A 23827-nucleotide genomic window follows, 5' to 3' on the forward strand; every position below is an offset into this window, starting at 1 on the left:
TTACATATTTATTTTGTTTAGGGTTATCACATTCACATTGCAGGCTGTAATCATAATTTCCATCATTGCTTAGTATCAGTAAAGTTACAGATTTAAACCAGCTATATTTCACTAGCCAGTCCTTGTGGTCTCGGAGTTAAAATTCGGTGCGCTCAACACCACTGCCCAATTTTGTTTCCCGGTCAGGGACCCGCGCTACCTGTCTGTCAGTTGTCACACTGTGACGGCTGTGTGTCGCTGTGATGCTGAAAGCTCTGCCACCAGTGTTTCAAATGCCAGCAGGGTCACCCACGGTGCACAGGGTTCAGCAGAGCTTCCAGACTAAGACACGTTAGGAAGAAGGACCTGGTCACCCACTTCCGAGAAAACTGGCCATGAAAACCCTGTGAATAGCAGGGGAGCATCATCTGATGTAGAGCTGGAAGGGGAGAGGATGGCGTAAAAAGTCGGGGCAGGATTCCGCTCTGCTGTCCACAGGGTCGCTAGGAGTCACAATCAACTCGACGGCACTGACAGCAGCAGTACTGCACTAGAATCTAAGTTTCACGTGGGCGAGGTGCGCACTTGCTTTGCTCACAGGTATATTCAAAGAGACTGGAAGAGTGGCACTAGTCACTACTTGTTGAATAAATTACTTACCAGTTGTTCACTTTCTTAAATTTTAATTTCTCTCCTAATTGGCTGGATTTCCTTGTTGAATCCACATATATGTATAAACAAGCACTCACAAGTAGAGTTTTTTTTCCTCACTCAAGAAAAGCTCAGCCATGCTGTGCTGCTAGAGTTCCTTCATGTTTGAAGACACGGACCATTGTCTTCTGGTATTAGACATTCTTTGCCGATTTTATCGAATGAACTCTAAATATATGTGTAATAAACTGTCACTAATTCTTTACACTCCTAGTGGTCAGTGCCCTCCTATAATTAGTTTTTACTATAAGCTTTTATCCAGTTGTTTGCCACGTTCATCTGTGCACAGAAGTTTTAAATGTTTATTTCGATAGGGCCATATTATCTTTGATGACATTCTTCAGCAAATCTACAAGCATCTTGTGAGCACCTCCTGCTGAACACTGTGTGTTATACAAATATGGTTGACCCATGGACCCCATCCTCAAGGAGCCTGCTTTGTAGGGTGGATAAAAAAAGGAAGTCGCCACAATATGAAGTAGAGAGTGATGTCTTAAAAGGAACGCAGTGCCTGGATTTTCTGAAGGGGCAGTAATGACCAAGAGGAATGAAGGAAATGAACATTTATGGGAAGCCTGTTATCTGGCAAGCAATCAAGAGCCTTCCCAGATGTGATCTCCTTTGATCTTCAGGACTACCCTGCAAGGAAAGAGATCGTTATCCCCTTTTTACTGATACAGGACTTGAGCTTAAGTAATCGCCTGCCATCACACAGGGAGAGTTGAGATTTGAACCCAGTTCTGCCTGATTACAAAGCTCAGGCTCTTTCTGTACCGCACACGTTATTACCTGTTGCAAGAATGGGTCAGAGAAGGCTTGGTGGGGAAAGCAGCCTAAGAGCACGTGCCTTGATGGGAAGGTAGTTTTTAAGGTGGGAGTAAGAACTGCAAATCCACGCCTAGGATTTTCCTTAACTGGGGGACAGCGGGGGTTAAATCTACTGTCAAGAAATTGTTTTGCTCATTCAGAGACCCAGTTCTGAGGAGGGAGTTATTACCAATTCCGGGAAAGAAACTCCAGGTAGCCTCCTTCTTGAGCTTCCCGGCATTCTTTGGTCTTGGCTATCTATCTTCTTCCTCACCACCCCTTTGCACAGCCACACAAGGATGAAGTCCTCCCAGTGCTGAGATTTATCCTTCGGCTCAGACATTTGTAAAATAGTACAAGCTTTTCAAAACACCATGGGAGATACAAAGTAGAGATTTTCAAACTTAAATTCCAAGCCAGGGGCTGGCCCAGAGACTGAGTGGTAAGTTCACGTGCTCCGCTTTGGCGGCCCAGGGTTTCGCCGGTTCGAGTCCTGGGCATGGACATGGCACCGCTCGCCAAGCCATGCTGAGGCGGCGTCCCACATGCCACAACTAGAAGGACCCACAACTAAAATATACAACTATGTACCAGGGGGCTTTGGGGAGAAAAAGGAAAAATAAAATCTTTAAAATACCATCTTCTTTAAAAAAAAAAATCCAAGCCATTAGCGCACTTTGACATTTTACTGAGCCATAACCAGCATTTTTTTAAAGGGACAGAATAGAACAGAAATAGCAGAGCACTGTATGTAGAAGGCAGCGCTTAAGTATAAGTACTTAATACTAAGTTAAGTATAGTTTCCTGGCACTTAAATGGATGTATATGTGTGTGAGTTTGTGTTGATGTCCTTGGCTATGATGTCAAATATATTTCTGACAGTGAGAGACATTTATTTAAACAGGAACAGGGCCTATTTACAAACCAAGCACCCCAGGGAAATCCAAAAGCCCCTTATACCTGTCACAGAGTGGCAGCTGGGGATAGGGTCAGGGAGCCCTTGGACAAACGCTTTCTCTAGACCAGGAAACAGTGTCATAGACTGCTTGCTTACAGCAGGGCAATACCTTAAGCATTCTTTCAGGAGTGAGCTGAAGACAAGAGTAAAGCGAAGAAACCGGGCAGTTGTCTCTTGGCAGAGGAGCTGTAGGGAGAAAAGCAGGCCTCTCAAGCTCAAAGGAGACCCACTGCAATATGTCCTCCTCAGAGGAGAAGGCAGGCCACATGCCCTCTCTAAAGCAAAGGACTCCTGTCTGGATGAGAGTGTATACTGACAGGCCGCAAGAATAAGAGTGGGGAAATGTCTTCAGTCTGCGATGTTCAGTCCTTGTGGTCTTTACTTCCTTCTTGTTCCCTGAATCCGTCTCTGGCCCAGTTTCTGGTGGTGTTTGGAGAGGTGGCTGCCATACTTGACAAGGCTGGGCTATGGTAACAGGTTAGGGACGTTTCCAGAGCTGGGAGGGAGAGGAGGAAGCTGGGACTGTGCGGGGCTAGTCACCCCAGGCTAACTCAGATTGAGGGCAGATCACCCAATTGACTCCAACATACAGAAGTCAAAGAGCCTTGCTTTGAGTGTGCATCAATATGGCAACAGACCAAAGCGGCCCGAGGGACCCCACCTTCAGAACCTACCTCCAATCCGTTTCCATAGGGAATAATAATGAAACTGTCGCTCACATTTAATACTCATTTAATAATGTGCCAGCTGCTACAATGTTATCTCAGTTAATTTTCACTATCACCTCAAGAAGCAATGAATACAGGAACCCCCATTTAATGCGGGCCTATTGTGTGCGAGAGGGTGCAGGTGCCTTAGACAGATGATAACATTTATTTCTCACACCAGCCTGAAGGTAGAGACCATTCTCCCCATTTTACAAACAACGTCAGCCACAGAGGTTAGGTAATCTGCCTGAAGTCTGGTAAATGGCAGTGCTGGGCTTGGAACCCACAGTCTTTAACTCCCAAGTCCGTGTATCTAATCACTGTATTCCACCGCCCTTCCCATCCATTTCTACTCCTCGAACTGTTAATGAATAGTGGACACATTCCTGATCAGTTCTTCTCTGAGTAACAGTTCATTCATACTTGCTGGTGTTTTGGCCATCACAGGGTCTCTGGCTTCTTGGTCAATTGCTCTTCTCTTAGGTTAACAGTATTGAGCCACTTTATTCCGCTGATTTAAGTTTTGCTCACTGGTTTTGAATATATCTTGCTGAATTATGTTGTTTATACGAATATATGGTGCTAGGTTTTGTTTATATGCTCTTTCTTAACTGTTACTCTGAAATCTTACTTTTCAGGGTTCTCTATAATCGTGCCTTATTTTATTTTTTAATACTCCCAAACATGGATCAACAGGACAGTCAAGCTGATCACTGTCCTTGACGGAAGCGCTACCCGTTCCCCACCCGTGCCCTTGCTGTTTCCTGTGTGACAGGCCTCTTCCCCTGCTCTCCACCTCTCCAAATCCTATCCATTCACCAAGGCTCAGCTTAAATCCCTCCGGAAAGCCCACCTAACTACTCTTAGTCCTATGGCTCTTTACTTTCTCTGAATGCAGGTAGCCCCGCATTCCCTCGGAACACTTACAACTTAATTCTATGTGTTTTTAATTATTTCTACAAATGCTAGCCCGTATGATCGTTCAGGTAGGGACCATTACTTTCCTCATAGTGTGAAGAGTGCTACGTAAATAGAAAGCTAGTAAGACATCTCGAAGACCATGAGCTTATCATTCATAGGCTAGCAGACGGTCTATGAGCAAGATGAAACTATGCACCTCAGGGCTTCAGATGACCCATTACAATGACCTTACATTTTTAGAAACCTTAAGACAGTACCATGCTATAAAATAAATACAAAAGTCGACTTTCAGTAAAGAAATTGTGACTGAGTGCAGCACACAGGTCACCGACAACGGATTATCAGAGTGCAGTAACAAAACACAAGTCTATGTCCAGGTTCATTTATCAACTAGGCAAAGGGATTAGCTTGTCACACTGCTACTGCACTGGCAAAGTGGGGCGCTACAGCTAAGGGGAAGTGAATACAGAGCACAGACGCTAAAGCAACGCTGAAAGCAAGAGGTGTCCAATCAAATAACTCAACAAATGTTTAGCTATCATTTCATCAACAGGAAATCTAAAATAAGGGTGTTTTCCCTCAGTACATTCTCAGAACTTGCACCATAAAACGCTGACAAGGGCCAGCCCTGGTGGCCTAGTGGTTAAGTGTGGAGGGCTCCTCTTCAGCAGCTCGATTCGGTTCCTGGGAGGGGACTGACACCAATCTGTTAGCAGCCTCTAAAAAACAGGAAGATTGGTATGGATGTTAGCTCAGGGCGAATCTTCCTCAAGCAAAAAAAAAAAAAAAAAAGCTGACAAAACTTGTGATTTACAGATTAAATTATGTAGAACACAGTTTGAAGAGATTTAAAATTCGAATTCTTTAAATATTAGCATCAGCAGACACCAAAAATATTATTCTGAACCTGAATTTGCATTAATCGCAAGTATGGCTGATAGACTAAATATGAGGATAGAAAGAATAAAAAGAGTACTTTCTTCCTTCTTTTACACCGCAAATTGGTGAACAAATTCCCAATGGTGTCAACACTGCCTTTAGAGAAATAGGGAGGTATGGGAGAAAGGTTAAGCTTCCCGCAACCTCCAAAACAAAAATTAAGCCCAGCAATTGAAAAGATCTTGAAAACCACTTAGTAATCCAGAAATTTACATTTTGACAAGAGCAGGGATAACTCTGGTTCACAGTTGGCCTTAGTTACGAATCTACCTAAAAACTTGTTAATAAAGCTGCAGATAGAGTGGGAAAATCTTCTAAAGGATTCCAGTAAAACATTCACCAAACAACACAGAACACTAATAGCGCTGATCACATTATTCATAGCTGTCACTCTACAACTACACAGACACAGCGCTTCGCTGCACATACTTTATTCGGAATTCAGTACCATGAAAACGCTTCTCTAAGAGGTCAATGCAATAATCTCTTATGGATCTAGGAACACTGGCACTCAAAGTGTGGATAACCCAAGGTAATGATGTCGTCACCAAGGGACGACAAGAATAGAACCCAAATCCCTTGACTCCCAAGCTCGTGTTTTCCACTAATTGTGCTCCTTTCTACTCATCCGAGAGCACCAAGTGGAAAGGGCTGGAGAAGGGAGCGGGCGCAAATGAGCCCAGTCTGCGAGCTGGAGGCTGCACGGAGGGGCCCCAGGATTCACTCTCGGCACTTTCCTTTTGTTTGGGCTGAGGACGATGACAGCAGCAGCCACCACAAACCCCTGGGACCAAGAACTGGAACTAGGTACTGCGCGCTGCGGTAACTCTCCCTTCCTGGTTTCGGGCCTCTCCCTCCCGGTAGCCCCGTGCTCCGCACCCTCCCCGCGGCCGCCCGCCCCTGCCCCTCCGTCCGGCCCCGGCACGGGGCTTCTGGGGGTCCCTAGCGCCCCACGCGTTTCCTCTAGAAGCGTTATAAACACGTTTCAACGGTGAGAAACTTCTGCGTTGGGAGCGGGGGCAGATACCAAGGCTGCGCTGCGTGGGTCTGTGCAGCTCGTCACGACAAAGCAAAGCTGAGCCTTTCTCTCGAGCGGGGAGCTCCATGCAGCTCCGCCATCCCCCGGGTAACCTCCCCCGGGAGGCCGCCCTCCGCAGCGCGCGTGTTTACACTCTTTCCACCGGCGGGGAGGAGACAGCCGCCTGCGGTCCCGGGGGATTCCAAACGGTTACTCCGCCCGCCGGGGTGGGGCCAGCCCAACGGCCGAGCCTGCGCAGTGGGCCTGGCCGGCTCCAGGGCGCCAGCGTACTACAAGTCCCAGAAGGCAACGCGCCGTGGGGGCGGGCGGCCGCCTTACCTTCCGCGAGCTTATTTCTCCGGCTACTACCGCTCTCCCCCTCCCCCGTTCCCGTCGGTCTCTCTCCATAGTTAAAGGCTGCTTTGTCTCGAAGCACGTGAAGAGAAGCCTTAGCGACCTCCGCGTCAAAGCTCTTCGCGTACTCGCTCTCTCTCCTTCTGCCCGAACTATGCGTGACTCCCTCACCGGAGTTGGGTAGCGGACGCGAAAGAAGGAAGCCCCGGGAAGCCAAAGCCCGGGCAAGCTGGTCATACTTCCGCCTCCCGGGCTCCGGAAGGTAGCGCGCACGCGCTCCCTGCGACTCCGGCGCAGTTGACTTCCGCTCCCACTGTGCCCTGCGAACCGAATCATGGATCACACTGGTAAGGAGGCGGAGGCAGTGGGGGTCTCGGTTCCATGCCCCCTTGGCCAGCCTGGGACGGGTAGTCTAGCAGGCGTGGAGGGGTTGCGCTCGCCCTACAGCACTGGGGGGTGGCGGTGAGAAAGAAACCTCACGGAGCCCTCCCCGTGCCCGGCAAGGGCCTGCTGCTTCCCGGCCTACCCTCCGGCGTGATACCGACAGCCTCGGTGCCGGCAACAGCCTCCTCTTCTCTGGTTCCGCTGAGCTCCGAGCCGGGACGGCGGGCGGCGCGGGCCCGTGGGGAGGAGAGAGCTGGCTCTTTTCGTCCCCATTCCGGGTCTCTGCCCTGCGTTGTGGGGACTGGCGGGTAGATTCCACTCTCGGAATCGGGGAAGCCTCCTCAGGCTGGGAGTCGATGCGTGAGAGTGGGTTGGAGACTTCCTGCTGTCTCAGTCAGCTTTGGGCGGGTGCAGCGCTGGTCGCCGCCGGTCTTTATTGTCTCTCCGGTCCTCTGTGGACTAGAGATGGGAGCGTGGAGTCGAATATGGTTTTCGGAATCTTTCTGCCTAAGCACAAAGCGTGCCCCGCGCTTCGGCTATGGTTCTTGCTCATTATTGGGGACATTTACAAAGGAGAGCCTAAAATCAAGATATTCTCATTCCTTTCTGCAAGTAAGAATGGCTCCGCTCTTCGTTTTGTGCTTTTTAGCTTTTGCTTTCTTGTGGTTTTTGGATATTGAGTGCGCTTGGAGTTAGAAAGTGCTCCGTACGGTTATATCAGCCATATCACAAGTAGGGAAAAAAGGCTTTTTCCTGTCTTAAGTATTTGTTAAGATGTCCTCAATCATAAAATAGCTACTAGTTGTATAATTATATCCATGTAATGAGTGCTAGTCAACATATTACATTAAAAAAATAAACGGGTGCTGTGGTAAAGACTAATAGGAGGAAGCTTAAGCGAGAGTAGTCAGGGGAGGTTTTTCTGCAAAGGTAACACTTATGACATCTGATGGATGAGAAGAATCTAGTCATGGAATAAATCAGGAGGAAAGCATTTCCAGCAAGTATAGTCATTCCTCGTTTTATCCTCGGGGGATTGGTTCCAGGACCCCCCGCAGATACCAAAATCCGCGGACACTCAAGACCCTTCGTCAGCCCTTGTTTCCTGAAATTCTGCGTCTGCCGATTCAACCAACATAAGCATGTACAGGATCCACAGTTGGTTGAATCTGCGGGTGCGGAATTCGCAGATAGGAAGGGCCGGCTGTACAAAGACTCTGAGGTAGGAAAACGTAGAAAAGACCAGTCGGCTACAGCTTTAATTAGCAAGAGGGAAAGAACCTTAAGATGAGATTGGAAAGGAAGGCAGGAATCAGGTTGTGCAAGACTTTGAAGGCCATGGTAAAGTTTCGAATGTTAAGTGCTATATGAAGCCATTGAACAGAAGTAGAGGAGGAACATAATCTCTTCAAAAAATATAATAGGTTGTTCTATGGAGAATGGTGTAAGAGAGGGAGGAAAGAATAATAGAAAATACACAGTTTTGGAGGTGATTGTGGTAGACCAGAGGGGAGGTTTGGCTTAGTGAAGGTGACTTGGTTTAGTGAAAAGGGGACTGGGCAGATTCAATAAATATTTTGGTGGTAGAACTCAAAACACATGCTGATGGGTTGGTTCAGAAGTATGTGAAAGACAGGAGAGATGCCTGAGTTTCTGGTTTGAGCAGCTAGGTTAGTGCTCTTTTCTGAGTTGGAGAAAACTTGGGGGAGAAAAAGAGACTTTTTTTTAAGGTGTAGAGGTGAGACATGGGAATTGAGGAACAAGATTTTGAACTGCCAAGTATGAGAGGTGTATTGAGACATACAAGGGGAGATGTCAAGTGGCGATCAAAGGAAAGGTCTGGCTGAAAAATACATGTTTGGGATATAGTACCACATAGCCGATATTTAAAGGCATGAGGATGGATGATGAGATCACTTAAGGAAAGGGAATACGGAAGAGAAGAGGGCCTGCAACCAGGCTCTAAGAACTCTGGTGTTTGGAAATTTTATAGATGAAACTGTGCAGTCCTGATGTTAGAGTAGCAAAGATTCAACGTTAGCGGAATATTTCTCATTTGAGCCTATTACGGAGGTGGGAGTCAGGCCCCTTCCACAGTTTAGAGGATGTTACATTAGGAAATTATAATATGGGTGGGTATGTATCTGAGTCTTTAGCATCCTACTTCTCTAAGTTAAAAGGTTGCCTAAAAGTAAAAGTCATCCTAACGTGAAAATATTCACTAATGAGCTGATCGCTTAAAAAATTAGTTCCTGCTCAGAGATCCCTGCTGCTTAATGCTAGCGTCTTTTCTATTCATAGTTAATTTCGTATGTCAGTGTCTTTCGTGTTTCATATCAGGAAATGGTATCAAATGCTGTACATTGATTGTGATTACAAACCTTACAAAAGATTCAAGATTTCATGAAATTCATAAACGTGAATTTGATAACTATTTAAATCACAAAATCATTGGCAAGTAAGGAAATTCCAGTTAGCCAGTTAGTGGAAGGTATTATGACAGGATAGGCATCTTGAAAAAGTGATTTTAATACCAAAGGATTAAGAGAGACCCTTAGGGAAATTGACAGAACCCTTGAATCTTCTGCAAAAATGACTGATTTTATGATCATGCTGAAAAAGTCAAACATGAAATGAGGGCTATCCTGTGATGTTCTAATAGAATTTTGCCAGGAAAATTACTCCAAGCAACTCCCAGTTAACACTTGATTCATTCTTTGGTGATTCTGAGAATTAGCGCTTAGTTGTAACTGTAACCTAAATTTTGTAAAATATTTCTTGGTTCCTTTAATTCAAGATAAAATTCTAAATAAGTCTTTTAAAAAACTCTCATAAAGTGTTCCTTTTTAAAGTGGATTCACCTTAAATGGCCACTTATATCCTTAGTTCTTACTTTCTGTGTAATATCCAAGGACTTTTGTTACAGGCTTTATGTTTTTAGTTGGCATATCCAAAAGGAAATTGTGCCATATGTTCTGATTTTTAATTAAAAAAAAAAAAATCCAAGACAAACCAAGAATGGTGTCACTATTCAGTGCTGTACTTTGTTTATGAACTTGCAACCCGAGGCAGGTGGCAAGGTGCTAAGGGACAGCAGGCTCTTGAAAATACTGCTGGGCTACACGAGCAACAGTAGTGAGCTCAAGTGTTCAGGGTGGTGAGAAAAGGACTTGTAGTAATGAAGTGTTGGTACTGTGATCATTCACCAAGGTAAAACTGTGGAGTCCTTTTAATATCTGAAGGACAACACTGAACGGTTAACGAACCTGTCTGCAACAACTTGCTTTTTTAAGTTCATTGGAAAATCAGGAATACCTTTTGAGCAAAAAAAAAATTTGTCGTGTCATATCTGTCTTTTGGCCTCTATGTTGCTTGTAGGTACTTTTATGTAAATAAGCAACTAGAGTGAAAGCAGATGAAATACATCATTCCGTTGGTTAATACGTTTGGTAAAGTGTTGAAAGTTGATCAGGTTGGGTTTATCCTAACTCAGGATTTTGGCTGTCCATGTAATCCTTTTTCCATGAATTTTTTAAAGGATTAGCTATTAGAAGAGTAATAGTATAAATTAGATTGAAAGATATTTAAATTAATTATTAAGGACCCATTTGAATTTTGTTCTATGTAGTGATCAGAAAGAGTGCAAATCATTGTGAGTTTAACATATATCTGTAATCCTGGTAGCCTTGGAGGTCGTTAGTACCAGGTTATTACTTTCAAATTTGGCTTTACTGATTTCATGTGGACGGTTTGGCTGTCGCTCTTGATTGTACTATCTCCTGCAGGGGTGGTTACACAGCCTTGTTCAATAACGTGACATGTTTAAAACATTACTGTTTAAAAAAATTATTTGCATTTCCTATTTTAGGGCATTTCCTTTTGTCTTTAGTTGGTAAGTGAATATTTTCTATATTGTAATATCTTGTCATAGACTTGAAAAGAGGTGACTTTTAAGCTTCAAATGGAGTCACTTCTATGAAATAATGCTCCTGTTACTCATGGAGTCAATTAATTTATTTCATAACTAATAACAAGCAGGGACTTAGAAAGTGTCAGTTCTTTAGACCTACTTGAAGTACAGAAACCTTGCATCCTCCTAAACTATAATTTTCCATTACAATGCTAAGAATCGCACACTTACGTGTGTATATCTAGAAATGTTATAGCGCTGGTACAAGATGGCATGTTTTTACTACTAAGTAATGTAATAATTTTTGCTATATTCCTGAATGCTTTTTAGAAGAACTGTTTGCACTTAAGGGAATAATTTCCTTAAAACTAAAATTATTTAGTTCTGCCATTGTTGGTGTTAGTTTTGTGTTTCCAGTGTTATTGATTGTCCTGCTATAGATTCCATTTACTAAATTAGTGAGTGCCTACTTTGCCTGCTTGATGGAGATTGGGGTAGTTTTCTTTCTTTTCTCTGCATCCTCCCTCTTACTCTTCTTTTTCTTCTTTTTCAAAAGCTCTTATAGTTACTTCAAGATATGGGTTCCTATCTCATGAAGGATTTTGTGTTTCTGTAAACCCCTCTGGAATCATATGGAAGATTTTATTGTCCCCTCTTTAAGGACAGGTTCTATAACTTCTCTCACCTTTTTAAAGGGTTCCATGTCTCTAAAAGCATTGCTTTAATGGTTTATCCACAATAGAGAAAATTAGCAAACAAACTTAAGTAACACAATATTTAAAATCAGAACCCAGATAGTCAACCTTTGATGATATTGGGTGTGTTGTTTTAATACTTGTGGCAGAATAATCCTCAAAGCGAAAAACTAAAAGAAATTACAACTTTTTTCCTAACATAGACAATGAGTTACAAGGCACTAATAGTTCCGGATCGTTGGGTGGTCTTGATGTGCGAAGACGAATTCCTATAAAACTCATCTCCAAACAAGGGGGCAAAGCCAAAGCTGCACCGCGGACTCCGAGAACTATAAACAGGATGCCTGCAAAGGCTCCACCTGGGGACGAAGGTAATTTGTTTGAACTAACAGATCCAAAAGTCTTTCTGTTGTAGCTGCTTCCACCAAATAACCCATGTGATCTTCTTTACTTATACCTACCTTTTTTTAAAAAAAATCTTACTTACGTGCTCTCTTTGTTCTTCAGTCTTTTTGTTTGACTTCTCAGTTTGGAGTGTTGTACTTTTCTCTCTCATTATAAATGGTTTTGGTTTAGTTTCTTTTGTTGTTGAAAGTAACACTGCCTGTTGTTAAAAAAAGAAAGAGTAAACAATATAGCAGAAAGCATAATATTAAAAGTAAAATTTGTCTGTCTCCCTCCACAATCCTTCTCCCCCAAAATAATCTGTTATCACTTTTTTATACTTTTTTGTGTATAACTACACTGTTGTCATGTAAGATGCATTTGAAGTTTTGCCTTATCAGTATGTACAGATGTACCTCATTTAAGAAGATAGGTTTAGGTATTTCATTTATGAATACGCCATAATTTATTTAACAGTTTTTCTGATTTTTTGCTGTTAAAAACAATGTTGCTTAGATACAGAGAACAGATTGGTGGTTACCAGAGGGGAAGGAGGTGGGAGAAGGGTGAAAGGGGTAAAGGGGCACACGTGTACGGTGACGGATGGCAACTAGACCTTGGTGGTAGTAAACACAATGTAGTCTATACAGGAGTCAAAATATAATGATATACACCTGTAATTTATATAATATTATAAACCAGTGTCACCTCAATAAAAAACAAACTCCCCCCCCAAACCCAATATTGCAGTAAATATCCTTGTACATATAGCTTAGTATGTATACTTCATAGGATTTAAACTTTGCATGAATTTGGGCATTTAAAAACTTGATGAATACACTGCATTTAGAATTTAACATACTGTCAAATGGCTCTTCAAAAAAAGTAAGTCAGTGTATACTCCCACACACCAATATTGGTACTATTAGCTGTTAAAAATTTTTCCTTTGATATACATTTCTTTAATTATAAGTAGGATTGCATATCTTTTCATAGTATTAATCATTTCTTATGCCTAAGGTCTACCTGTTCATATCCTTTTCCCTTTTTTCCTGTTTGGTTGTCTTTCTCTTGATTTTTATGAGTTTTTTGTAAATTAATAAAATTAGCCCTTTGTCATATATCGTGTGTATTCCCCATTTGTCTTTTGAATTTTATATAGAAAATTTTTCTTGTAGAGAAGCTTGAAGATTCTGTGTAGTCAAATATCCAGTCTTTTATGACTTCTGGGTTTTATGACATTCTTAGAAAGGCCTTTCCCCTATTCCCTGAGTATGAAAGTTTTCCCATCTTCCCGTTTAGTACAGGGTCAGCAAATCTGGCCCTGTTTTGTAAATCAAGTTTTATTGGAACACAGCCATGCCCATTCATGAAAGTATCGTTTATGTCTGCTTTCACACTGTGATGGCATATTTGAGTAATTGAGAGAAGCCATATGGCCTGCACAGCCTAAAATATTTACTTATCTGGCCTTTTACAGAAGAAGTTTCCTGAGCCCTATTTTGGAACATTTATGGCTTTGTATTTGGTTATTAAACAAAAAAACAGTGGAGTCTGGCTCTTATTTATTTTTTTCTCTAAGACACCTTGCTGTTTGTCCCAGCCATTGAGTAATCTGTCTTTCCCTTGTTTTCCTTGTTAAATAGGAATCCCACCATTATCTTTTTTTTTGAGGAAGATTAGCCCTGAGCTAACTACTGCCAATCCTCCTCTTTTTGCTGAGGAAGACTGGCCCTGAGCTAACATCCGTGCCCATCTTCCTCTACTTTATATGTGGGACACCTACCACAGCATGGCTTGACAAGCAGTGCATAGGTCTGCACCCGGGATCCGAACCAGTGAACCCTGGGCCCCCACAGTGGAACATGATGACTTAACCACTGCGCCACCAGGCTGGCCCCCGACCATTACCTATTTTAAAGTTCTAAAAGTATTTGTGTTTATTTCTAGATTTTCTTTCTATTCCAGCAATTTGTTTATATTTCTTTTTCAGAATCAAACTGTTTTAATTATACCGTATGTTATGGTTCCTTTTATTGTTGGGTATCTCTCTCTACCTAAACAAGTACATTTGAAGTTAAATGTTATAAATTGTGGTAGCGGCAACTTAGGGCTGCTGCAGCACTATCTGTAACCTAGGTTCCCCCTCTTTGGCCTTTTTGTTTTTTAAATAATTTTTAAACACTATACAGTCACATACAAATAAATTCTTGTTGTAAGAATCCAAACAGTGCAAAAAAGCTAAAACCCTCCTTCCATCGTTTTCCTCTGCAGTGTTCCCTCGTCTCCTCCCCAGCCCAGGCCCTTTCCTAGAGGAACTGCTGCTGCCAGCCTCTCTCTAATAGAGCAAACTAAGGCGGAGGATAATTTTCGGATACTTTACATTCACCTCTTTGGTGTAAAGAAAAAATGTTTTCTTTCCCCTTAACATTTGAGTTTTGGGTGCAGTTTGAATGAGTCTGAAAAATAGTGATCCTAATTTCCTTGGCTGCTGTTCTGATCAATAATTTTCTGAGTTTTAGATAAATAAGAAAAATTGCTTTTCATTATTTTGAGTTTTAAATGACACCAGCCTTTATAAGGTATAAATGGACCGTATAAGAGCCTAGGGTCACTCATTTGTAACTTATAAGAGCATTCTATGAACTCGGCGTTTGTATTGGAGGTGATTAGATAGCAGTACACTGGAGTATCTGTATCAGCTTCGAAAACTTCCTGCATCACCGTGTGTGTGTGTGTGTCCATGTCCATGTGTCCATCCGTACACAGGTGCTGTAATTTAGTTATGGGGGTAGAGTTAAAACTTGTGTGCTTTGGTCCTTTGTTTACCAATTCTAGGGCCAGAAATGTCTTGAGAAGCCTGGCACTGTGGAGGGGTAGATTGTCTTCTCAGCTTTACTTTAGGTAATTGGACTCTCCCTAGGCTCCCCATCAGACTTTCACAAGTTTACTTCTTTTGCGTGAGATGAGGGGATTATCATCAACTTTTTAATTAGGTCAGAGAAATTGAGCCCATTTGATCTTCTTATTGTCTTAAGTTTTTTGGGATTGATGTATGCAGTGTAGGGGGAACCCTTGTAAGTAGATTTGCTGTGGCTTCTGCTGTTTGGGTGATTAACCAGGGAGAGGTTGTAATTGAAAGGATGAACTGTGAATGTGTTGTTTCTAAACTCAGGCTCTGTTTAAGGCTGAAGGAGAGGTTACCTGATTTACTAAGTCGTAAGAAAATCTGCAGAATTCTTTATGTTTCCATTATATTCTTTCAGTAGTAAAATCAACCTCTTGCAGCATGATACCACTTTTCTAGATAGATTAGAATTAATGGTTATCAGTGTCTTAAAGATTTGTGCGAGAAGCACGTAATTAAAGTTTTATACTAGAGATTGTCTGGTGAATTAAGAGTAATTGAATGGGAGTGAAGAGGTCTGAGGTCTGTTTGTGGCTCTGCCACTGATCTGTGTGTTAGGTGATGGGTCTGCAGACTGCAGTATTCTCGGTTAGGGAGTAAGGGTTGGACTAGATGATTGCTGAGAGCAGTTCTGGTGATGTTTTAAATGAGTCTTGATTGTCTTGTTGGAAGAGCTCTGAAAGGCATCGGGGGGCTTTTCAGTGAACAGGCCTGTTTGCCGTGTATGTGTGCTCCTGAAACGAAATTGAAGATTTGAAAAGGTAATAGGTAACACTTTCTTTCCTCAGAAGGATTTGATTATAATGAAGAAGAGCGGTATGACTGTAAAGGGGGCGAGCTGTTTGGAAATCAGCGAAGATTTCCTGGACACCTTTTTTGGGACTTTCAGGTATAACTAAAAATAAAACATTTTATTAGAACAATTCAGAATACATAAAGAATGGTATGAACTTCTATTATAGCTGTGCCTTACAGCACACACGAATCATTTGTTTATTAATGTTCTATTTTCACTATTTCCAGAAATAATTTGAAGTAATTTTCAGTAAAGTCAAGTAAAATCGGTGACTCAAACAAACTAATGGTGGTACACCTGATGGGGTGGAATATGTGGAGATTATACCAAGAAAGCTTCATTTCTAATTGTTTAAACAACTTTTATAAAATACTGACCAACTCATTATGTAAAGTATAGATATAATTTTTAGAAATGCCTAAAAGTGAAATTTTAATTATATCATTTCAACAGATAAACATCATAGGTGAAAAGGATGATACACCAGTTCATTTCTGTGACAAATGTGGATTGCCTATTAAAATCTATGGGCGAATGGTAAGTATAACTAAATTAAATTCTATTTTGTAAATATAAACCTTTGCGTAGAAGTAGGATTCTGAAATTTAAGTAGATAGGTTTATTATTGTGTAATGACTAAGTTTGTGACATTTTAAATAAGTCTGAAATAGCTAAGCGAAATTTTGGGATAATATGCATTTAATATAATTATCTTGACAAATTCTTGAATTGCTTCTAAAATATGTATTAAGGAAACGAACTTCTGAAAACTAATTCTTTGGACTGTTTGCTGTTTACCTTTATTCTAGTTTATTAAGGAAAAATGTTTTTTTCTTGTTTAAGAGAATAAAATAAGTTATTTATTTCTGAAGGCTGTAATTTTTAATATAAAACTGAATTAAAAATATAATTTCTGAGAATTGAATTATAATTATTAAAAAATTACAACTCTAACTATAATTTTATAGTAATTTTGACGCATCCTCCTTTAAAAAAAGATAGTTTTGCATTTGGAAAAAATTGAATTAAATAATATATCTGCGATGGTAGAAAGCATAGATTGTGCACTATTGCTTTGCTGTGCAACATAGCTAAATAACAGTAACAGGCTATGAATTTTAAAATGGTCTAACATCATTTTACTATGTACTTCTGATTTATTTTTAGATTTTTATAAGTTTATTAACTTAAGAGTACCAGGGAAAATGCTACTTATATTGACTGTAGGAGATAGTCGTTATGTTATTGCTTTGGAGTTGTGTCAGGAGGAACAGGGTAATAAAACCTGGCTTCAGTGTTCTTTGGGAGCCTTTAACCTATAGAGACCTTGGAGGAAATTCCTAGGTTTATCCCTCCAGAATGTGCAAGCCAAGGTGCATGTATACATTTATGGGGGAAAGGGCCAGAGCTTTCCTCCCATTCTCAAAGGGCTTTGTGACAGAAAAAGGTCAACTGTTGCTTTTTTATGATTAGTACTTAATAAATGTTCATCTTAACAGTTCTCAAGTACCTTCTACATCTGGGTTTCTGTGCTTACTGTTATTTTTATGGAAATGTTTTCAATTGTTCTGTGCTTACCTGTAATATGCTTTTGTTCACAGATTCCATGCAAGCATGTTTTTTGCTATGACTGTGCTATTTTACATGAAAAAAAGGGAGATAAGATGTGTCCAGGGTAAGATCGTCATTACATTTTTAAATGAGAAGTTTGTGATGTAGTGATTTATAGTCTAGGTTAAAGGTCAGGGTGTGGTGTAAGCAGCAGGTTACCAAAAGTGTCGACACGGCTAGTCTTTCTCTGTGAGCCCAGAGTTGGCCTGAGCCTTCTCCTTGGGATAGGGCTATGTAGTGATTATCAGTCAGTTCCAATTGGCCAAAATGACAAAATATATTTGCCATCACAAAATTAGTGTTATAAACCAAAACCAGTCATTTTCTTTTTTTGATGGGACACTGGAGAGGTAGTATCATGTAGTGGTTGAGGCAGACTCTAGAATGAGAATTCCTGTGTTCAAATTCCTGTTCTGCCATTTCTTAGCTATGTGATACAGGCTGTTTCTTCATCTGTAAAATAGAGCTAATACTAGTCCCCACCTCCCTGGGTTATTATCAGAATTAAATGAGTTACTGTATACAGCTAGCATGGAGTGAGTGCTCTGTAAGTATAGGCTCTTATTTATTGCCTTCAGATCTGATTATGATGTCTTGAGTATATTTTAGAACACCATCATGGCATCAACACACAAGTTATGAAGATCTAGAGATATTGGTTGATACTGATTCATTTTGGAAGAGCCTTGAAGGATCCAGAATAAATCATTTTAGAACCCCTGAAAGTAGGCTTGAGAAAAGCTTTGAGAGAAACTTCCCTGGAACAGCTGTAGGCTTCCCGGATTCCTTATAACCCGTGTCAGCAGCTCTCCCAAGATTTGGGAGATTGGTGATAGTAAAGCTATGGATGATTGTAAGGGATGATTTCCTTTTATGGTGTAGAAGCTTGGCTCGTTGAGAGGGAAAGGATGATTCATAACAACTAATTCTCTTGGCATATTTTTATTAGCCCTTTATTTATTTATTTATTTATTTATTTATTTATTTATTTATTTATTTAAAGATTGGCACCTGAGCTAACATCTGTTGCCCGTGTTTTTTTTTCGAGGGAAAGGATGATTCATAACAACTAATTCTCTTGGCATATTTTTATTAGCCCTTTATTTATTTATTTATTTATTTATTTATTTAAAGATTGGCACCTGAGCTAACATCTGTTGCCCATGGTTTTTTTTCCCTTCTTCTTCTCCCCAACACCCCCAGTACATAGTTGTATATTCTAGTTGTGGGTCCTTCTAGTTGTGCTGTGTGGGATGCTGCCTCAGCATGGCCTGACGAGCAGTGCCATGTCCGCGCCCAGGATCTGAACCGGCGAAACCCTGGGCCACCAAAGTGGAGCACGTGAACTTAACCACTCGGCCATGGGGCCAGCCCCTATTAGCCCTTTAGAGTAACAGATTATAAAATCTGTAGTGTGTGTTTAAACAATATTTTTTCCCTAGAATTATAATTCAGAGAGTTAGGAAGTTAAAAGTGCATATTCATTTGTTTGCCTAATTTTCCCATACAGTGTACATTCACTTTAAATTATATAGTAAATTTGATTGCTTCATGGAAAAAAGGATTTTAGATGTTATAAAACACTATGTAGAGGACATTAAAAGGTTTTCTTTTTCTTTTATGTAAGTGTTCTAATGATAATATTTAAGAGGGAATTTAGTTTTGAGGTATTAAATGTAACTCCGGTAGGCACCTTACTGGTTGACCCTTAGCTGTTTTAGAATATAAGCCTATCTGGATTAGCAGACCCAGATCAGGAATGGAGAAATGGCAACCCAAGTTAATGTAAATATTATACATTACTGCCTTTAATCACCCAAAAGAAAGTGCCTCGCATCCTGTTACTGTGGAGATATTTCTGAGCTTGCAGCGAATTAGCAGAAAATGTTAGAAGTGTGCCAAATGGCCACTAAAGGGAAGCCTACTAGTATCAAGAAGGATTGCCAGCCTTACAGCAAAGATGGAAATATAGACACAACTTAAAATCAAGAATATAGAGCCATTTAAATAGTCTCAAATGATTTGACACACATATTCAATGATAATAGCTTGTATCTGTGCATAGATAGTGCTTAACTAGTGATTAAACACTGTCACTGTCAATGTTCCGTTTATCTTAAGGATACTCTTAAGTAGGGTGAAGTCCATATAAAAACATTGTGAGTTAGGTAAAGCAGGTGTTTAACCCCATTTTACAGATGAGGAAAGAATCAAAAAGAGTGAATGACTTCTTCAGGATTACAGAGCCATTACTAGATCTCAGTTCTTCTGATTCCTAGTTCAGTCCTCTTTCCACTTTTTCAAGAAGACTCTAAAGATTCTAAAGGCAAGAGTGGATTAAATATAGTGAATGAAGACTGGTTATCATTTTGACCCTGACTCATTAAGAAAATGTTGAGTTAAATTTAATGCTTACCATTTAGAAGGGCAGGAGTGTGTGATATTGTTGAGTAGTAAATTTGTCTGACAATTCACAGAGATGCCTTTCTTCAGGGATTCAAGTCAGGGATTCAGTAAGGGTTTGAATTTAAATTGATTATGTTGTTTAATGTTAGGAATCCTGACGATTAGGATGATCTTAGTCATTTTTGTAGTCCTTGCAGCATCTTCCACCTAATGTCTTCCTCTTAGTATTAAGTATTTGTTCCGCAGATACTTATTGCTGAATAAACACTGTGTAAATTTGAATTCCAGGATTGTGACAGATCCTTTTTTTTTGCCCTTCTTGGTATTTTTTGCAAATGGATGCAAAGCATAGAGGAGTTGTTTGAGAAAGTCAGATAAATTCTATGTCTTGGGAAGAAGAAGATCTTTTCCTAAAATATGTTCTGTTTCATAAACACTTAATTTTTCTTGTATTAAGAATTCTGAGGTTGGTAGAAATGCTGATGCTTAATAGCAAACAGACTACAAAGTGGGAAAGATGAAAGGTTCACTTACAGTAACTGTAACTTTTAATTGTAAACTTTGCAATATTTTCCATAACAAATTTTAAAAATAGGCATATCTTTGAAATTAAGTGTGTTATTTTTATAGTCTGTTTTTAGTAAATGAATTTTTTTCCCCTTCTGATTTAGCTGTAGTGATCCTGTGCAGCGAATTGAGCAGTGTACACGAGGTTCTCTCTTCATGTGTAGCATTGTTCAAGGGTGCAAGAGAACATACTTGTCTCAGAGAGACTTACAGGCTCACATCAACCACCGCCACATGAGAGCTGGAAAACCTGTCACCCGTGCTTCCATCGAGAATGTTCATCCTCCTATTGCCCCACCACCAGCTGAAATCCCTGAGCGTTTTATAATGCCGCCAGACAAGCACCATATGAGCCATATTCCGCCAAAGCAGCACATCATGATGCCGCCACCTCCTTTGCAACACGTGCCACATGAGCACTATAATCAGCCTCATGAGGATATTCGTGCTCCTCCAGCAGAATTGTCCATGGCTCCACCTCCACCTCGTTCGGTCAGTCAGGAAACCTTTCGTATTTCAACAAGAAAACACAGCAATTTAATAACTGTCCCTATTCAGGATGACTCAAATTCAGGTGCTAGAGAACCACCACCTCCTGCCCCAGCACCTGCTCACCATCATCCTGAATATCAGGGTCAACCAGTGGTATCGCACCCTCATCATATTATGCCTCCACAGCAACATTATGCACCACCCCCACCTCCTCCACCACCAATAAGCCATCCAATGCCACATCCTCCCCAGGCCGCAGGTACTCCTCACTTGGTTTATAGCCAAGCTCCACCTCCACCAATGACCTCTGCTCCACCACCAATAACCCCTCCCCCTGGACATATTATTGCCCAGATGCCACCTTATATGAATCATCCTCCTCCAGGACCTCCCCCACCTCAACATGGTGGTCCACCTGTAACTGCACCCCCTCCTCACCATTATAATCCTAACTCTTTACCCCAGTTCACTGAAGATCAAGGAACTCTGAGCCCTCCATTTACACAACCAGGGGGAATGAGTCCTGGTATATGGCCTGCACCAAGAGGGCCACCTCCTCCTCCACGAATGCAGGGTCCGCCTTCTCAAACCCCACTTCCTGGACCACATCATCCAGATCAGACAAGATATAGACCGTATTACCAATGATAATAGTATTTTGAACTGAAGTATGATGAGGAGAAAAACTCATGTATAGTCAATCTTTTAATTAAGCTTTGACTGTTTGGGGAAGGGAAAGCACCTCTTACTGAGGTGGCTGTAAAACACTTAGGGTCTTGGCTCTTAAAATGGTTTTAAATCCTGACCTTAGGATCGATCGCAAGTACTATACTGTAGTGCAGATAAGCGGCTCAGTTGAGCACAGCTATATTTTAACACCTTTGTTCCCTTAGTGTGGTAAATTGACCCAGAGGTGACCATTTGTAAAAAATTTGAAAAAAATTTTTCATTGTTCCACTTTCAGAAGAATTGCTTTTGTTAAACCCAATGTTTAGTTTTTCTTGTGATACATTTTGTTAACCTGTGTAAAAGGATTAAATTTCAATATGGTTGTAAAAATGCTATTTTTATGTGAATTTAAGTGCAGCCACATACTGTTTTTTAAAACCATATGTTTTACCACTAATTCCCGAAAGTTACAATAAAATCCTGAAAGTAAAAATCTACTAGAAGTTACTGTAAGGCAGACTGTTAAATGGTAGAGAATTATTTCACATTTTAGGCACTGAAATTTTGAGGTATATTAAGTAAACAATGCACTTCACTTGGATGCCTTTTCATTTTTAGGCGGCCTCAGGAGCACCAAAATACATTGGAGTTCTAGTCCTAAGATATATTTATGTTTGTGATATTAAAAGGCATTACTGAGTATTTGGAAAGATATGGCCAAGTAATCGACTCTACAGGCTCCATGCTGTTGGGGATGCTGTTACTCATTAATGCTTTTTACTGAATGGTTGGAATCACATGATGCACCACATTTATTAATCTTAAGTAGCGTTATTTTATAGAACTGTTTCAATGGTGTTATTTAGATGAAGTGTGTTCTACTCTGCTCATTGTCTTAAACTAAATATTTAGGGCTGAATAGGCTTTATATAATTCCTCATTTCATGGTAGAGCTTGATCCTGTACTTAAGTGGGTTCTTGTTTATTGGGTTTTGAACTACAATTTGAATGCCGTGGAGGAATTTGAATACTGTATTAATGAAGGACATTCTTGTAATCACAGATTTGCATTGCTCAGGTTTCATTGCTGTGTGGTAAGGGTTTTTTCTCTGACTTGAAATTTAAAGGCTATTAATCATCTCCTATTCCTTTTATTGGTTAAACAGTCTAGAACTTGCAACATTTTAGCATGGTGTCAACAGTGAAGACTACCAGATGACTTTGTATTGGAGAAGAGAAAAGTAATGACTAAATTGTGAATTTCAGTGCTTTATAAGGTGCCTTTAGAGTCAGCTTTTGCATTATAGGGGGCTTGTTACAGTCCAGCTAAGATGACCACTTACAGTTTATACAGAACTCATATGTATAAATCAGCATTCTTAGGATATTATTATATGTCCTTTGAATAAACCCCTGTGAATTATTTCCTCTCCCCTAAAATGGTGCATAATATAAACATGAAATGTGTAGAATGCAGATATCATTTATTAAATAGTTTGTAGTGTATAAATTTAGGACATATTTCTTTTTGACAAAGGGTGAACTGATTGCTAATTTACCATTTAATTCTGTCAGGTACAGGAAAGACAACTTCTCATCTTGCATAATCGGATGCAAAGTCATCTATGAACTTAGAGCTGAAGTTAGAAATATTATAAACGGCCGTTTCAACCTTGACCAGCCGAAAATAACGAATACACTTTTTTTTTAAGTTAAGTGATTTTTCACAGCTAGCAGTTTGAGAGTCAGTGTTACTGCAATATTTCTAGTGAGCAGTTCTTGTTATTAGAAGCATGGGAGTGAAATAGTGTGAGATGGTGGTGGTAAGTGCTTCTGTCATATTACTGTAGGTACTCAGACTGGCGCGAACTTGATTCCCTTTCACGCCCTCGTTTAGGAACTGTTAAAATATGACTGTTGAAAATCCAATACCGTTCTTTGTTTCATGTAATAAGAAAATAGCCAAATTCACTTTAGAGCTTCTCAACTATTTATGAAGAGCTCTCCTGTTTTTATTGAAATTCACTAGAGTTCACTGTGGTATGAAACCACTTAGTCTATGTATCAGACGAAAAAATTAGTATCATAAAATTCCACATGTTAAGAGAATTCTCGTAGGCTTTTAAAAAAATGATTTATTTTCAGTTAGGTTTAAGAAATACATGTTATGCAGGGAGGCACATCAGATGAATGTGTTGTAGCAGACAAAATTTTTAAATGGTGTTAGACTTGAATTCATCCAGTTTGAATGAGGGTGGGTGGGTAGAAAGACGGCAAAGTTCCTGTTAGTGTTTCTTTCCTTAAGGAAAAAGATGTGAATCCCAGCCTTATTTCAGGGAAGCCTTTGAAGCTATGATGGACATAAGTCTAAATTAAATGTATGTATGTTTCATTATATTGCTCTTAAGACTACTGAGGTGGCAGTTTAATTCTTAAAAACAATAAAATGGAAGCATAAATACTATTTTGCCTAGGTGAATTTTTACCTAATGGTGATACCTTTGGGAGAATACAGAATTTTCCGTGTTTATGTTGATAAAACGTTTACAGTACAATTAGATTCACTTTTTTAGACATTAAAACCAGCACGTTGAATGTTAATATTTCTTCA

General features: G+C 40.4%; 1 protein-coding gene and 1 long non-coding RNA gene across 6 annotated transcripts; one reads left to right on the forward strand and one right to left on the reverse strand.

Annotated features, from left to right (window-relative positions):
• Positions 1 to 4449: 4449 nt before the first annotated feature.
• LOC124243718 (uncharacterized) lies at positions 4450 to 6368 on the reverse strand. The gene is made up of 2 exons (XR_006889761.1): positions 6050 to 6368; positions 4450 to 4802 (listed from the first exon to the last, which is right to left on the reverse strand). It is a non-coding gene; the product is annotated as an uncharacterized LOC124243718 (long non-coding RNA).
• Positions 5014 to 23680, forward strand: CBLL1 (Cbl proto-oncogene like 1). Of its 5 annotated transcripts, none has more exons than XM_046669625.1 (6): positions 5014 to 5829; positions 11587 to 11754; positions 15464 to 15564; positions 15925 to 16008; positions 17073 to 17146; positions 20160 to 23680. In XM_046669625.1, exons 1-6 carry the CDS (start codon positions 5781 to 5783, stop codon positions 21193 to 21195), a joined length of 1512 nt encoding a protein of 503 aa, XP_046525581.1. In that variant the 5' UTR covers positions 5014 to 5780; the 3' UTR covers positions 21196 to 23680. The 5 variants fall into 5 exon arrangements, with proteins under 5 accessions (XP_046525581.1, XP_046525582.1, XP_046525583.1 ...); XM_046669626.1 differs by lacking the exon at positions 5014 to 5829 and adding an exon at positions 6386 to 6741; XM_046669627.1 differs by lacking the exon at positions 5014 to 5829 and adding an exon at positions 6386 to 6741 and having other exon boundaries at positions 15467 to 15564.
• Positions 23681 to 23827: the final 147 nt, after the last annotated feature.

The sequence above is a fragment of the Equus quagga genome, chromosome 8, assembly GCF_021613505.1.
Source record: "Equus quagga isolate Etosha38 chromosome 8, UCLA_HA_Equagga_1.0, whole genome shotgun sequence".
In the NCBI taxonomy this organism is placed as follows: Eukaryota; Metazoa; Chordata; class Mammalia; order Perissodactyla; family Equidae; genus Equus; species Equus quagga.

What these genes read in the sequence shown, in the direction of transcription:
- CBLL1 (XM_046669628.1), top strand. Translation starts at nt 7,135, where the DNA reads ATGCGTGAGAGTGGGTTGGAGACTTCCTGCTGTCTCAGTCAGCTTTGG. An exon ending in GGCTCCACCTGGGGACGAAG is followed by an intron (nt 11,755 to 15,463) that starts GTAATTTGTTTG and finishes TTCTTTCCTCAG; the next exon opens with AAGGATTTGATTATAATGAA. An exon ending in GGAGATAAGATGTGTCCAGG is followed by an intron (nt 17,147 to 20,159) that starts GTAAGATCGTCA and finishes CTTCTGATTTAG; the next exon opens with CTGTAGTGATCCTGTGCAGC.